This window comes from Podarcis erhardii (genome assembly GCF_964252035.2).
Source record: "Podarcis erhardii genome assembly, chromosome: 1".
NCBI classification, from domain to species: domain Eukaryota; kingdom Metazoa; phylum Chordata; class Lepidosauria; order Squamata; family Lacertidae; genus Podarcis; species Podarcis erhardii.
In genome coordinates, this window is record NC_138497.1 from 48,726,702 (window position 1) to 48,743,199 (window position 16,498).

The following is a 16,498-nucleotide window of genomic DNA, read 5'->3' on the forward strand; positions in this document are numbered from 1 at the left end:
GATTCCACCTAAACATTAGGAAGAACTTCCTGACAGTAAGAGCTGTTTGACAGTGGAATTTGCTGCCAAGGAGTGTGGTGGAGTCTCCTTCTTTGGATGTCTTTAAGCAGAGGCTTGACAACCATATGTCAGGAGTGCTCTGATGGTGTTTCCTGCTTGGCAGGGGGTTGGACTCGATGGCCCTTGTGGTCTCTTCCAACTCTATGATTCTATGATTTCTCCCAGGCTAAGGAGATCAGCTATCTGTTTGAGGTACAAGCAGTCAATCAGATTCACTTCCCTCTTTCCTAGAATGAATGATGCTACTGATGACAATGCAACAGGGGCTTCATATGCATTGCCCAAGTACTTTCATGTCCAGGAAATCTTCATGCACCGCTTATTTGTAAACCTTTTGCTTCCTGTTAGATTGGGACAAACATCTTTATAATCATTACAACAACCCTGTAAGAGAAGCCAGTGTAAGTGTTCACATTTTATGGAGGGGTGGGTGCTGAGATTGAAGGAACTGTGGCTTGCCTAAAGCTGCCTTATGAATTCACAACTTAGGCGAGATTAGAACAAGGAGTTTCATGCTCCCTGTGCTAAGTCGCTCTGTTACCCCAACCTACATTATGGAATATGGTTGTATGGCCTGGTCTGGAGAAGGGGATCTATTTTTTTGTGTGACCTGGTTTTTGGTGACTGTACAGTACTATGCTGTCGGATTGCTAGGTTGAGTAATTTGGGACTGTTTTAAAATGTTATATATTTATTTTATTGCTGTGCTTTATGTCAACCATCTTGGGGAGAATTTCATTCCTGAGAAGCAATATAGAAAATAATTAAATAAAAGTATATGAGCTAGGGCAGGCATAAGCAAACTCGGCCCTCCAGATGTTTTTGAGACTACAATTCCCATCATCCCTGGCCACTGGTCCTGTTAGCTAGGGATGGTGGGAGTTGTAGTCCCAAAAACATCTGGAGAGCCGAGTTTGCCTATGCCTGAGCTAGGGCCTTACAGCTTCTGAGAAACTGTTTGACCCCCTTATAAGCAGCTGGCTCATAACAACTTGTTATGAAGTTATGTAATCTTATCTCGTTCTCGTTACTCTTGTATTACTCATAGGTATAAAGTCAAGAGATTACAGCTCATAATGCTTGTCTCGTGCTGTCTAAGGATTCTTGCAAAGTAATGGTATTGCCCACTCAGGCTTCCTGCTAACAATATGTACAGGTACACACTCCCTCCTATAAATGTTTGCACACTAAGCTGCCAATAATCTTTCCTCCACGGCCCTCCTCCTTCAATACTTTTTTTCACATCTGCTAGCTTTACCTAACAGTGCATGTAAAAAAGTAATGAGTTCCAGTTTGACTCATGCTGGTAAATTCATACTGGTGTGACGCAACGGAAGTACAGCTAACATAAGAGGCAATGTTTGTTTTTCTTTAGGGCACATACTCTTTTGAAGGCGATTGGCCATCTTACAAAGATAATGGGCAGTGGCATGGAAAAAAGAGGGAACCTGATTGGCTAGGGATAAATGAAGCAATATTTACCTAACCCTGAAAAACAAAAAGGAAACAAGAGGGGACTTCCAGACCGTTGCTATTTTAAATCAACAGTGGGATTCAGTTGCATACTGGGAAATTCAGGTTGTGCAACTGTAGTTGGTTGGGAGGTCTTCCAAAATAAACCCACTTGCCACAAAAATCAATTTTTTTGCAATAAGGAAAGTGAAGAGGGAATGCACTGGAAAGTGTGGGATAACGTTTCCTTGACACAAAAGATTTGTCCACACATCCTCTTGTCCCCTGCCTAGAAAGCACGGGTCCAAGAGGTTTTCCACTTGTCCCATACTTTCAAGGCATGGGTCCAAGCGGTTTTTTATTCGTTCAACTGCTTTTGGGAATACCTGCTGTTTACCACTGAATCAGAACAAACGTCAATCTGCAGAAAAACTGCTTGACATTTTTTTCGATTCAGCAGTAAACAGTGGGCTTTTCCAGGGGAATGCAGTGGGACAAGCAGATGTGTAGACGAGCCCCATGTCATGTAACCTCCCTGGAAACAAATCAGGGTGAATGCTCAATAAACAGGTGGTCTGGAAAAGCCCTACAAGTTCTATTGTGACATAGAATACATTAAAAGCCATTATGCTGGGCCCATGTGATGCATAAAACTAAGGTATCCACATGTTTCCACCTGTGGGGTAAACAGCAGCTGGGAGTGTTGATTTTAATTGGGAAAACAGTGGACTGTGGTCCCAGGCCAGTTTCTCCCCCTCCAGTGGTTACACACACACACACACACACACACACACACACTATCCTGACTGTGGATATCCCTTTTGGTGACATGTTGTGCTCTCATGTTTTATTCCTGTTCCATTAAGATATGCCTGGTCAGATCAGCCTGCTAGTACCTAAACACAAAGCCTTGTGGGACTACAAATGTATCCCTGGGAAATCATTGCAGCAAATCATACAAAATGTTTTTAAAATAGTAAATATAATTTGACTGAATGTGACTGGTTCGTCATTCTTGTGTATACACACAAGATCCATTTTGGTGAGATTTAGTTACCGGTAGCCACATTATACCTGGTCAGGTAATCTGTCCATCTAGTTTATTATCTCCTCAGAGTCCAGGCAGAGGCCTTTTCAAATCTTCTGCTACTTTACAGTGGTACCTCGGGTTACAGACACTTTAGGTTACAGACTCTGCTAACCCATAAATAGTACCTTGGGTTAAGAACCTTGCTTCAGGATGAGAATAGAAATCGCGCGGTGGCGGCGGGAGGCCCCATTAGCTAAAATTGTACCTCAGGTTAAGAACAGTTTCAGGTTAAGAATGGACCTCCAGAACGAATTAAGTTCTTAACCCGAGGTACCACTATATATCATTTAATTGGAGACCTAAGGCAAAGAACCTGAAACATCCCAGATGCAAGGCTCTGGGAGCTTTGCCAGCAAGCAGCTTTGCCTTTTTTTGTTGCCCTGCCCTCTTATTCTAAACTGATCTTGACAGGCAGAGATAGGCCAATAAAAACCCTGGCTCAAATCATTTTAGTGGTGAAGTAATTATCTGTTCCAGCTTCCTCCTTTGAATTTAGCAACTGTTGGAAAGTCCCTGCAATGATAGCTCTAAACTAATGAATAAAATAGCTTATATATATTAAAAAGGTTCTGAGCCCAAGGAACAAGCATGGGGCACAGAGCCACAAAACAATGGCAGAAGAGAACCTGCTCCAGTTGTTCCATTTACTCTCACTTTCAGCAACAGAATACAGCTTTTTTTTTAAAAAAAAGAAGAAAATTGGTTGTCTCTTTAAATACAGGAAACGTGCGTTGCTCACATACTTTGCTCTCTCTCTCATATTTTGGTTATCTTTGGCTGATCAGCGAGGTTAAGGGAAAGGGAAGATGAGTTTCAAGCCGTTTCCGAAGTAGCACAGGCGACAATGAATATACATATATAAAGGGTGACTCATGTTGGCTGTCTACACTTGTAAGCAGTGCCGTGCCAATGCCAGTTCACATGAGTTGGCATAAGAACATAAGAGGAGCCTGCTGGGTCAGGCCAATGGCCCATCTAGCCCAGTATCTTGTTCTCAGTGTGACCGACCAAATGCCACTATGGTTGTAGTGCAGGTGGAAGGAGATTGTGAGCAAACTTCAGAAACATGCAAGGCCGAGTGTGTCCTCCAGCTGTGTTCACATAAGTAACTATTTATGTCAGATGGCTAACCAGTGGCCTGCTAGATGCTGTTAGACTACAACTCCCATCAGCCCCAGCCAACATGTTCAATGATCAGGGCTGATGGGAGTTGTAATCCAACATCTAGAGGGCCAGAGTTTCTCCATCTGTGGTTTACGTATAAACAGTAGCATCTATGTTCCTTCGAACTTAATCTGTTCCAGGAGTCCGTTTGACTCCCAAAACCCTTTGAAAACCAAGACACGGCTTCCAAGTGGTTGCAGGAGCTTCCTGCACTAAATCAGAAGCCATGGAAGCTGCATAGGATGCTTGGCTTCTGAAAAATGTTTGCAAACCAGAACACTTAATTCGGGGCTTGCTGCGTTCGGGGGCCGATTTGTTCCAGAGCCAAGCCATTCTGAGTACCAAAGTACCGCTGTATTGTGATTATACAGCATTAATTTAGCCAAGCTATGAGTATGGGAGCCCATCCCCCAATACTTGGGGGGTCACAAGAAAATATGAAGCATCCAAGGAAGAGCCTTGTGAGGGACCACAAACAATTGCAAAAATAAACTGAGGAGGCAGGAAGGGGTGGCGGTGTGTAGAATTTGACCAAGGCACATTTGTTGGAATCCCGATTTGCTTAATTTCAAATCTGTACCATTACCACAGCTGAGGCATCTTGGAAGTTTAGCACATTTTGCAAGCCAGAGCTAACTCACAATGAAAATCCGTAGCATTCATTTCGATTTACTTCTGAGTAAACTTTTTAATTGTTTAAGGTTTGAGCGCAAGTTTGTAAAACAGAGTTGAGTGGCCATTTGTCATGCATTCTTTAGTTGAGTTTCCTGGGTTGGACTAGATGTCCCTTCGGGCTCCCTTTCCAACTGTATGATTCTATGAACACGTCGGCTTCACATTCTAGCTGCAGGAGCGGAACGGCTGCTTCTTTTCGGGCTTTCCGCGCCACACGTGGTAAGCTCCTTCCGCCTCTCGGGCCTCTCCGCACTTCCGGAGGCGGCCCGGGCGAGGAGGAGCTTGCCATTGCGCTCCCCAAAAGGGAGGAGCCACTTCCGCGTCCTTCTCGGCTCGCCTCCTTCCCTCCCCATTCGAGCAGTTTCCATCGCTTGCGAGATTTCCCGGACAAAAGGCCTAAAGCGCGGGGGTGAAAGGGGGTGGCCCTGCAGCAATGGCCATTGTTCACGCCACCCCCACAGTTTCTGCCTCCTTCCCGCCTCGTTCCCTTGTCATCTGGCAACTGGGTGTTATTGGGAGGGAGGGAAAGTTTCGGAAAGAGCCCCGTTTCCCTTGGGAGAAGCGGGGCAGCGCGCAAACGCCAAAATGAGCAAACATCCTCTTGCTAACTAGTAACACGTTTCGAGTTATTTATGTGAGAGCGAGCGCGGGTTATTTCCTACAGCGGAGTCTTGCCAGTTTTCCACAAAACGGAAAAAAGGAGTAACCCAGGGAGGGAGGGAGGGACTGCGAGTCAACACGAAGCGACTCAGCTTGTAAAAATGCAAAGGCGGCGGAGGCGGCGGCAGCAGCAGCAGCAGCAGGGCGCTGTTAAAAATGGAGGCAATCAATTTCAATCAAAGCAGGCAGCTGCGAGCCTGCCCAAACTGGAAGGCTCTTCCGAGTTGGAAATGGCAGCTACAGCCCATACAATCTAAAAGGAGCTTCAAATGTTCCCGGGGAGGTTGGGGGGAGAAAAGAGGAAGGAAAACGGGGGAGAGAGATCAGCAAAGTCTCGCTCCGAGCAAGTGGCCTCGTTGCGCCGCAGTGGAAAATGCGCTGGAGGCGCGCTCTTTCATAACAGCCCCTGCATTTTGAACTGTGGTGCCATAAACATCTGAGGGCTTGTGTGGGTGACCCTTTGCCGTAACATGAGCACATGGAAATAGGAAGGGGGGGGGAGGAAATAGTGGTATTTCCACTTCACTCTAACCTTCTGTTCCACAACTTAAGGGCAGCGAGAGAACTGATTTAAACTCTAATCGCCTTTCCTTCCCAGATGCAAATCGTAGAGTTCGGCTGAGAGTCACGTTCCAATGCATGTGTCTTTTTTCCTAAGCGGAATCCCGCCAAAAGAAAAAAACGGAGGGCACCATCTGCTAAATAATTAAAAGAAATGGGGGCGGGAACAAAGGAGAAAGATGAAAGCGGTACCACTGTAGAAAGCCCGTCGTTCAAAACATCCCCTCCCCCAATTTGTAGTTTCTCAAGCGTGCAAGACAGAGAAAGAGCCTTTTATAAGACCTTTCTAAAAAGCCGGTCGCCCTTGCAGAAACAATTCGCCAGTGTTGGGATCAAAATCAGTAGCTGAAAACTACCGCAATGGGGTCTGTAAAAAGAACAAAACCGAGGTTTCTGTCGAACAGAAATCTCTGAGCTGAGCAAATACCACTAATTCACTATTCTAAATCCAGTGTTGTAAAAAGAAGTAGGGCGCGCACTCCCTGTCCCTTACTGATGCTTTAGTTTTAAATTCATTCTCCGCGAGGAAGAACTTTTGCAAGTTCTTAGTTTTAGACACCAGGCTTACGGACGCTTACGCAGAAGGCAATCCTTTTTTTTTTTATTTTAACAGAACTTACTTCCAAGTAAATGTGCCTCAGATCACACAGCCTTGCCCTACTCAGCTCACATACAAGTGAGCCCAACTCCAATTCACTCGGATTTCCTTCCGAGTAACGTAGTCATAAGGTTTTAACTGCCCGAGACATCAAATATACTTCCCTTTACTTGTGCGCGCTCGGTGTGAAAAGAAAGTCTAAAGTTGACTCCCAAGTTTTTGCTTTTGCTTCCCTCTAAACAACATGGAGGAATGGAGGAAATGAAATAGCGAAGACGGGCACTGTAACAGCGCCCCAGAAAGCTGCTTCAAAGAAAGACAAAAAGAAACGGGGCTGAGAGCAAGGAAATTTTGCAAGGAAACAGTTTGATCCCGCCTTTAAGGAAGGAGAAGGGAGGGCAGAGCGGAGTGGTTGAAGTGAATAGCGTCACATGTTGCATTCAAGTCCTGACAAAAGAGTCTTATCGAGTCCTCCCCCCGTTTTCTAATTAGAGGTAACTTGCACAAACACTGTACTTCTAAAAAAAATCCCCCCTTTTAAAAATAACAGAGATCGTCTTTAAAAAGACCCTCCTCCCCCTTTTCGCCCTTCTTGAAAGTTTTTCGCCCTCCTTGAAAGTTTTTATAGGTTTGACCGCATGGGTGATTCAGACTCTACGTCAGTCATCTTCCCTCCGCCTTCTTCCTTATTTAAATGAATTTGGAGCTCCTCCCACGGGGTAAGGTCTGAAACTTTATAAATTGAGCTTTACGCAAAACTCTTCTGGAAGGAGAGAGAAGGGAGAATTGCTGGAGCTGGAGGGGGCTAGAGGAGTACCCAGGGAAACTGGAGGCTGTGCCTTACAACACTGTGATTCATTTTATTTTTCTATTCTAATATACTTATTCCACGTCTTCGCCCCTCCTTTTGGTAGCTGAAGATGTCTACAGCCCTCGTGTCTCCAACCATCTTCGAGCTGAGTGAAGTTTTATGCAAAGTAAGTTGTAGCCCCTATTATCTCTTAAAACTTCTCAAGGGAATGGTCTCTCACTCTGCATCTGTCACCAGCCCCCGTCCCGTCCCGTCCCGTTTTTGGTCCAATATTCAGCGTTTTAGGAGCCTAAAGTTTTGCTGGGTGTTGCGTGTTTTTAAGCAACGCAAAGTTTTGTTTGGGAGTTGGTCTGGAGCCTTGACGAGTTATTTAGGCTGCAATTCTGAGCACGCTTACCTCGGGGTAAGCTTCATTAAACTTAATTGGGCTTACTTCTAAGTAGGCATACTTTAGATTGCTTTGTTAGGGAGATTTGCCTAGGAAGAAGTTAAGGTAGGTTATTGCGCCAAATCTAGTAAAATGCTGTTTAGGGTGCTGTCACAAACTAGCTGCCTTCGCTTCCCGTGTTTTTGACTTTGTTGGACTCTTTGGCTTTTCTTCCGTTTTTTCAAGAGTTTCAAATTTGGGTGCCTTCTCGAAGAAACTTGTTAGATGTTTTCAGTGACTTGCTGGGATTGCATTCCGAAATGGTTGCCATGCAGTTTGCCCTCCTGCTTTTTGGCTCAAGTTTACAACGGCTGGTCCTTATAGAAGATTGAAAGCCATTCAAATGTATGAAAGCTTGTTTTTAACGTGTGCAGAAGTGACTGGCCCTCTTATTTTCGTGAATCAGAAAGTGTGTTTAAGACGGCAGCCCCTTTTCTTGTGGGAGTTGCCCTTCATCCTAGATTCTGTGCAGTACTTTGAACTAAGGCGTGCCGTGGTTCAGTTTAGACTTTTGCTCATGTTGTGGAATGTGAAATTTTACCAACTTGTGCATAGGGAGCCGAAGGTCCCTATTGCATTTCAGATAGCAAAACCAACCTCCGGAGTTCACTGGAACTCTTAACGCGTGTCTTGGAAAGTTTCTTGCTTGCAATGACTTGCTCAGCCGCACGTCTAATTGCTTACTCGGGTGGGGAAAGATGGCTGTGGACACTTTCCCCCGCAAGTGGGATCTGTTGCTGTTTTTCACGTCTACTGGCTTCTCCCTGGTTGGAAAGGAGAAAATCGGGTGTGTGTGCGCGCGCGACTGGATGGAGATGTGGAACTGGGGCTTTTGCAAAAGAACGTTTGCAGGCAAGTCACCGGCCCTTCCCGCCTCTAGTTCTGCAGTTTGCTGCTTCTTACAGCCAGCAGTTTACCAGGCTTATCTCTCATTCCACTCACGCGGCTGCGTTTTTCTCTTTCAAGCGGCCTTATCTTTGCATAGCCGAAGTCTTTGCCTGTATGCATTTCTCCTACGTTTATAACCAAGTTGGAGGAGAACTTGCTGGTGGGTGAGATCAGTGTTGTGGGAAAGTTAACAACTATAACTAGGTTGCAAAGCACTACTTCTTTGAGAACAATGTCACATTGGAACTAGTAGTTTAAATTCTGAAGTTGCACAGCTGATTGTGCTTTTTCATGGGCCCCTCATAACTTCCAAAACGGAGCAAACCTAGGTGTTGGTTTTCCACTTACCATTAAGTGTGTTGAATATGGATACACAACAATGACTTTTTAAAAAAAGTCTCATAGAGTAAACATAAACCGGACCAAGTCCCGAGTCTTGCCTTTTACCAAGCATGTCTCCTTCCTTGATGCTTTCAAGCAGTTTAAAACTGAAGCTGCAGACTCTTCTTTGCTGCCAAATGGCTAATTGCAAAGGAATCCTCTTGCGGTTATGGGTGAATTTTGCCATGGATCACATGAAATGCAATTCCTGTGCAGGAGGTGGAGCAAGAGGGATGGGATTAATTTAGATTAGTAGCTAGCATGTTTCCCAAAGTCTCACGCCTCTTTTCAGCTTGAGTCTTACACACTTCCCCCACCACAGATTTTTTTTTTTACTCCAGAGTGCGATCTGTTGTATATAGCAATATTATTATTATTATTATTATTATTATTATTATTATTATTATTATTATTATTATTTGTTTGCCTGTATTCACTTCTCTCCCTCCTCCTCCTCCATCCTTTCTTACTGGAAGGGGCATGGAAACAGGGGTTGAAGAATGTGCTCAGAAATTTGGGAGTAACTAGGTTAGGCCTTTAAGGCATAAATTGCATAGTGGAAGTATTGAATCCATGCCTAGCTCGGAAAGGAGCATGCTTGGGGGATGTGGCTGCTTAAGGAATAGTTGGATAGGCCTTTGCCTAGGGCAATGAAACAACATGTATTTCATTGTGGCATTATGCTTGGATGGAACAAATGAACCTGAAGCAAAAGCTGTTGTATAGCAGCATTGTTTACTGTGCCGCTTTGGAAGTATTTTGACATACTGTATAGCTGTTCCCTGATAGAAAGAGGCTCATCTTTTAGATTGTGCCTTTCATTTTCCTTGACCCAACCTGTGGCGCAGAACAGAGTCTGGGGGCTTTGGGAGAGCCTATTATGCACATAAGGAAACTGGGAGGGAGGTATAGATGCCAGGTTTTAGGCTGCATCTTGCTGAAAGGTTCTTGAGGAAGTTGGGTTGTTGACTGGCCTCTCCTTTTCCCCCTGCTATAGAGTAACAAGATGCTGAACTACAGCCCTTCTGGTGTCGGAGGGTGTCTCTTGGACAGAAAGGCAGTGGGAACCCCAGCTGGCGGGGGTTTCCCCAGGAGGCACTCGGTCACCTTGCCCAACTCCAAGTTCCACCAAGCCCATCTTCTCAGCAGCCTCAAGGGGGAGCCAGCCCCAACTCTCGGGCCCAGGGAGAATCGCTTTCGGGACCGCTCCTTCTCTGAAGGTGGCGAGCGCTTACTGCAGCAGAAGCAGCCTGGCGGACAAGTCAACTCGAGTCGCTACAAGACAGAGCTATGCCGCCCCTTCGAGGAGAACGGGGCCTGCAAATACGGAGACAAGTGCCAGTTCGCCCATGGCATCCACGAGCTGCGAAGCCTGACCCGCCACCCCAAATACAAGACGGAGCTCTGCCGCACTTTCCACACCATTGGCTTCTGCCCTTACGGGCCTCGCTGCCATTTCATCCACAACGCTGAGGAGCGCCGTGCTGTAGCCAGCGGCCGAGATCCTGCCATGGCCGACAGACCCCGCCTCCAGCACAGCTTCAGCTTTGCAGGCTTCCCAAGTGCCATTGCTGCCAACGGGCTGCTGGACAGCCCTACTTCCATAACCCCTCCGCCCATCATGAGTGCTGACGACCTCCTGGGCTCTCCTACTCTGCCTGACTGTGCCAGCAACCCCTTCACCTTCTCCAGCCAGGAGCTGACCAATCTCTTTGCTCCCAGCATGGGGGTGCAGATGCCTGGTGATGGTTCGCCCACTGCTTTTCTCCTCAGACCCATGTCGGAGTCCCCCAACATGTTTGACTCGCCTCCAAGTCCTCAGGACTCTCTCTCCGACCAGGAAGGCTACCTGAGCAGCTCAAGCAGCAGCCACAGCGGCTCTGACTCGCCCATCCTGGACACCTCGAGACGCCTCCCCATCTTCAGCAGACTCTCCATCTCTGACGAGTAACCTGGTGTTGCCTCTCGGCCTCTTCTAGCCTCTCTTCTTACAATTTTAAGCTTGTAATCTCTCTCCTTCCCACCTCAGCCCCCACCCCCAAATCTTCTTAACATCTCTGGGTTAGATGTTAATGCAAAGATAGTCCACTTGCCTAAAGTCCACTCACTGGCTGAAACCACAAGTGCCAAAATTACAGCAAAAAGTGATAATCGTTTACAAATGTAGTGCCTTTTTTTAACATGTTCACTGTGACTATATTACCTCTCCAGCTGCAGAGGGCACCAGCAGCCTCCACAGAGCTCTGTGCATTTCCAGATGTGCAGGGAATATCCGGAACCAGCAGCTCCTATCACTGGCCATGTTGCAGAATCTTCTTCCTTTCCCCGCCCCCTTTCTCTAGCCAGTGTTTTGTAGACATATGGCATGTGGACGCCTGTTAACATCCAACCCTTACCACCTTTTAAAGACTAACCTTGCCTGAATCTACTCAGGTCAGCCAGAAGAACAGCTGAGAATGGACAGTAGCTGTCACATGCATGGGACTTGGTGACTGGAGAGGGAAGCCAGATGGACAATGAAAGACTTGCTTTTGGTGCTACAAGTTCCCCGTGTGTACATGTGACACCTTCAAAAGCGAAACAAAAAAAATGGGGGGGGGGGTTTCTAACGGTGTTCATTCCACACATGCAAGTTCTGTGTAAACAAAGTTCCAGTAGTCATAGCTTTAATGGTTTTGCTCTAGATTACAATAGACCTATCCATAGAGCACTCACGCCAAGCTTTTTATTTTTATTTTCCTGGGTTTTTAATTTTGTATAACTTTTCAGAAATTGGAGAGCAAATTTTGCTTGTCACTGCACAACAATATAAAGCTTATTTAACTTATCAAAACGTATTTATTGCTGAAACCTATGCTTTTTTGTTAATTTTGTTCATATTTATCTGGATGAATTCATAGAATATATTCTTTTATGTTTAAATTATGATCTTCCATATTAATCTTAAGATTGTGAAGTCTTTTTCTTTCCCCCTTCCCCACAGTTTAATATATTATACTACAATGACATTTTTTGTAACTTTACACTTTTTTGGTTATTTTATTTTTAAAAAATGAAAAATTAATTTAAAAAAAATGCAACAGCTGTGTTTGGATTATTTATTTTAGATCGTTCCCCTTTTTGTGTCAGACTGCAAATTGAGTTTAATGTGCTTCTTTGCCTCTATGCCCCAACAAGGCCTTTCCTGGATGGGATGAAATTCTGACCACATTGCTGTCATTGAAGGCTTCGTCAGTGACTTCAGTAGGGTCACGATTTCACTTCTGGCCTCAAGAATGTATACGCACAAGCTGTGCTGTGAGACGATAAAATGGAAGACTTGCTTGCTTCCTTTTTTGTAAGTACTTAAAGGAAAACAAAGTCTACCCTCTGGTTTCAAGTGCCTATCAAAAGACATTCCAAATGCAGTTTGTCTTTGCATTTCTGTGTTCCAAGAATGGAGTGTTTCCTCATTTAAGGTAAACTTTACTGGCACAAAGAACACATTGAATGTAATTTTTCCCATTACTGTTCACTACATTGCCTTTTTTCTTTCTTCCTTTGTGTGAGTTTATTTAAAGAATCTTTTGTAACGACTGTTTGCAGTTTAAATCAATAAACCCCAAGTGTTTTTTCAAGAATTTGATAGTGAAATTGGTTTTCCTTGCAGAAAAGTTCAATAACTCTTCAGAACGAGGTCCAGTCTTGACAAATCCTCTTGCACCAGAATAGAAGTTAATTTGCACAAGAACTCCTGACTTTCCTTGTGATCTATAAGTGATTAGGCTGGGCTTGCCAGATGCAGTTTGTCACGCTGGCCACATGACCCGGAAGTGTCTCCGGACAGCGCTGGCCCTCGGCCTCTTAAGTGAGATGGGTGCACAACCCTAGAGTCGGACACGACTGGCCCGTACGGGCAGGGGTACCTTTACCTTTACCTTTACCTAATATTTATGCATCTTATCTTTGGCTTGCACTTCTGCTCTTCTTAGATGGGCTATTTTTATATAAAATAAAAAAATTCTTTCCAGTAGCACCTTAGAGACCAACTAAGTTTGTTATTGGTATGAGCTTTTGTGTGCATGCACGTTTCTTCAGATACCCCCTCTGAAATGTGCATGCACACGAAAGCTCATACCAATAACAAACTTAGTTGGTCTCTAAGGTGCTACTGGAAGGAATTTTTTTATTTTGTTTCGACTACAGCAGACCAACATGGCTGCCTACCTATTATCTATTTTTATATAGTAAGTTATTAAATAAATACTGCTTCAGGGATTCAAACATGTTTAACTCCTGCTTTGAGAGCATATTGTGTTGGCCAGAAGAAAACAGAAAAGTATTGTCAAAATGCCAAATAGTTCAACAAATAGCAGAGTGAACGCATTGGGTGGTTTGCCTTCTAATCTGAACTTTATCTTGAGCTTCCAGGAATTGTTGAAAGCATGTCATTGCCCTCATACACTTCCTTTATGTGCCAAATGTTCAAGAGCCCCTGAGAACCTCTCTCCATCTGCCTCTACACAAACACAACTCCATTATTTGTTCATTTTGCTAAAAAGGAGTACCAAGCTTATCGGCACCTTGTGACAATTTCTCAAATGTCTCAGGCAAGAAAAAAAGGGTTTCTTAATGCAACACATGCGCACACATTCTTCCAAACTGCTGGATTTGTCTTGCAAGCCTCTGGGATTTAGTAGTCCCAGTGTCACCGTGCAATAACAAAGGGACAATCCAGAGCTAAAGAACAGGGTAGGGGTGGGGACTGCTTCAAAAAAATGTTAATGGGTAACAAAAGTGACAGGAACACAAACCAAACATGGTGCTCCTGCACTCTCAGCCCTTCAACAGTAGGGTTTGGAAGAAGATGCTGCTTGTCTGAATTGCCTTTATTATCTTGCAAAAATAACAGTATTGTGGATTAACACTGACTCCACTAGATACATGAACATTTTGGTTCAACTAGGAAACAAAACAACTTCTAGAGTGGGGAGCAATGTTCCATCTTTGCAGAAAAAAATACTACTGTGGCAACTTAAAAAACAACACAGGTAGATTGCACAGGCTTTCATAAGAATCAGAATTGTAGAGTCGGAAGGGATCCTAAGGATCATCTAGTCCAAGTCCCTGCAATGCAGAACTATGCAGCTGTCCCATATGGAAATTGAACCTGCAACCTTGGCATTATCAGCACCACACTGTAACCAGCTGAGCTATCCAGAGCTCATTTTTTCAGATGCAAGAAGTGTTGCCCAATATTGGCTAGGGGAGGGTCAAAAAATTTAAGAGGCACAGTAGGACTCTTATGCCTGTCATAGACTTAAGCTCACCTCTTGCAGTTCATGGCTTCTTGACAATTTTGTGATAGAGTAATGGCAAGTGACCCAGGAAGTTTCATGGTCAAGTAAGGATTTGAAGTTGAGTCTCCCCAGTCATGGTCCAGCTCCAAAGAGGCCAGAGGAGAAGAAGGATGACCAAGACAGCTGATGATGAAAAAGAAGGACTTGCTAGAAAGGGTGCTGTGAAACAACAAGACCCCCCAGCACCTAAAAAGGACAAAGAATGTGTGCTGCTATTAGCGGATGGCCTGAAGAGTCTGAATCTCCCCGAATGACTAATGTGAAAGGATTTGGAAGATGGAATGTAGGTTGAAAAGTAAAGATCTGATTAAAAGATAATGGATGTCCAGAGCTGAAGAAAGTTGAGCTTAAATTGCGCCTAAAGACTGGAAAGCGTCCAGGAAGCAAACAGGCTTTTGTGGGTCTTTGAGTCAAGGGACATCAGGTTACTTTTGCAGAGTTGCATAGCAAGAAGAAACATGCTAGCTGTGACTTCTACAGTTACTACAATACAGTGGCCTGGTGGCATTTAGGAAGCAGAAGCGCATACCTCCAACATTTATCCGATGAAAAAGAGGGCCATCCTAGTCAATTATTATTATTATTTATTATTATTATTATTATTATTATTATTATTATTATTATTATTAATTATTATTCCCCACTCATCTGACTGGGTGGCCCTAGTCACTTCCCTATACAGGGCTGCCTTTGGATGTCTTCTAAAGGTAGTATAGTTACTTATCTCCTTGGCTCAGGTCACATAGCTCTATACGCTTCAAAAAAATTTCGATGAAAATAGGGTTATCCTAAGGGAAAGTAGGGCATTATTGGATCAAATCAGAAACTGGGACAGCTTTTGTAAATCCAGGACTGTCCCTGGAAAATAGGGACATTTGGGGAGGTACTGAGAGGTGATGCTGTGAACTGAATTTCACCTATAGGCTGAACTAAACAGTAAGACTTCTAGTATTCTGCTTCTAATACAAAGTGTTTCACAATTAAAAGGTAAGTGAAAAGGTTTAGGTTGAATTGAAGCGAAACCAGTGTCTTGAGGAAATTTTAGTAAACAGGCCTTTGACTTGCCTGGTATCATAACATGATGATCTTCCCGCTGTAGTTGTCTTCCAATACAAGAAGGGACGTGTGCTGCAATAAACTTGGATTTCCAAAAATGACAGCTGATATGTATAAGAAGCTTAAAAGGAAAGGGGACAAAGCTGATTCTGATAAGTCCTTTCTGTCAAGGCAAGATAGAACAAATGCAGCCTTTTAGAAGCAATTTGGATCAAACAGGGAAGGGGCCACCATTTCTCTGCATGTGAGAAGCCATAGCACATGAACTTCCAAAAGTAGCTAGTGGTGTATATGTAGGAATTGGATTAGCAAGAGAATCTTGCTTGAAATAAGTTAGGGAGTCTGGGGGGAAACACATTTCTCAACTCTTCCCTTCAAACAGTCCTTGAAATGCTGGCTGCAGGTTCCATGTAAGAAGGAAGAAAAGTTCTGTTAAGATTGTGCTGTTCCCTTTGTTAAGGGGGAGTGCTGGTTCACCCCATGCATGACAACAAAAAAGGCAGATCCTGGGACTTGGTGGACGACTTCTGCCCACCCACATGCTTTGCTGGTGTTTGCTGCTGCAGATTGCAATGGAGCAAGGTATTTACTTGCACTGCATTTCAATGTCTTAAAAGGCCTGCTGTAAACCAGATTGCATTACCCAAGAGCATACCCCTCAACTGTCCCATTTTAAGTGGGACATCCCGGACTTACAGAGGCCACCCAGGCCTCCTCTCAGCCCACCAGCCCTTGCACACTCATGGTGTGCAGGACACAGCAGATGTGCCTAGCGAGGCAGGGGAGAAGGGAGAAGGAGCCGCCAGACTCCTCAGGATGCAGCCTATGTCCCCCTGTGCCCCCGTGAACTCGGTGCGCCAACCATCTCAACATGGTGGTGAGGAAGCACCAAGGGTGAGGCAGTGAGTGGAGAGGAATGCTCCACAGCAGCACAAACGGCACTCGGCTGTGACGTGCGCCCCGTCGTGGCTGGGAGCTAAGCAGGTGCCCACAGGCCCTGAGTGGCAACAGCACTGCCTTGAGAGCTGCTACCTCTGTCCAACGTTGGAAGAGAAGAAGGCAGGATCCAGATCTGGCTCTCTCCACACCTCCTCGCTGCTGACTGGCTGCGTTCCCCACCAGTAGCTGTCTTGAAGGAGAGTGTATCCAATCTCAGCCTCAAGAAAACCTGCCTGCCAGGGTGAGTTGGAGATTCTGGCCTTGGTGACCCCTGGAAGCCCTTCTGCCTCTGTGCTTCTATGAGTCTATTATTCTCTTAGTGCAACTACAGATATGGTCAGGGAGAGGAAGGGGGTACTGGAATAGGCAACAGTATTATCTGAGCATGTGCAGAAGG

General features: G+C 44.9%; 1 protein-coding gene and 3 long non-coding RNA genes across 4 annotated transcripts in view; 2 read left to right on the plus strand and 2 right to left on the minus strand.

The window, feature by feature from the left end:
* LOC309345805 overlaps window positions 1-6,901 on the minus strand; it is a 35,697-nt gene extending 28,796 nt beyond the window's left edge. Inside the window, exon 1 of the long non-coding RNA XR_014158367.1 lies at window positions 6,283-6,901. This is a non-coding gene — a long non-coding RNA (uncharacterized lncRNA). The remainder of the gene's footprint in view (window positions 1-6,282) is intronic.
* A 127-nt stretch (window positions 6,902-7,028) lies between these two features.
* ZFP36L1 (ZFP36 ring finger protein like 1) lies at window positions 7,029-12,387 on the plus strand. The gene is made up of 2 exons (XM_081869193.1): window positions 7,029-7,237; window positions 9,765-12,387. The coding sequence occupies exons 1-2, from the start codon at window positions 7,181-7,183 to the stop codon at window positions 10,716-10,718; spliced, it is 1,011 nt and encodes a 336-aa protein (XP_081725319.1). The 5' UTR covers window positions 7,029-7,180; the 3' UTR covers window positions 10,719-12,387.
* On the minus strand, window positions 12,022-12,793 carry LOC309345815. Its single transcript, XR_014158371.1, has 2 exons — window positions 12,691-12,793; window positions 12,022-12,537 (listed from the first exon to the last, which is right to left on the minus strand). It is a non-coding gene; the product is annotated as an uncharacterized lncRNA (long non-coding RNA).
* Window positions 12,794-15,957: 3,164 nt separating this feature from the next.
* Window positions 15,958-16,498, plus strand: part of LOC309336291 — a 95,668-nt gene continuing 95,127 nt past the window's right edge. Inside the window, exon 1 of the long non-coding RNA XR_014153977.1 lies at window positions 15,958-16,342. This is a non-coding gene — a long non-coding RNA (uncharacterized lncRNA). The remainder of the gene's footprint in view (window positions 16,343-16,498) is intronic.

What these genes read in the sequence shown, in the direction of transcription:
- ZFP36L1 (XM_081869193.1), top strand. Translation starts at nt 7,181, where the DNA reads ATGTCTACAGCCCTCGTGTCTCCAACCATCTTCGAGCTGAGTGAAGTT. An exon ending in TGAGTGAAGTTTTATGCAAA is followed by an intron (nt 7,238 to 9,764) that starts GTAAGTTGTAGC and finishes CCCCTGCTATAG; the next exon opens with AGTAACAAGATGCTGAACTA.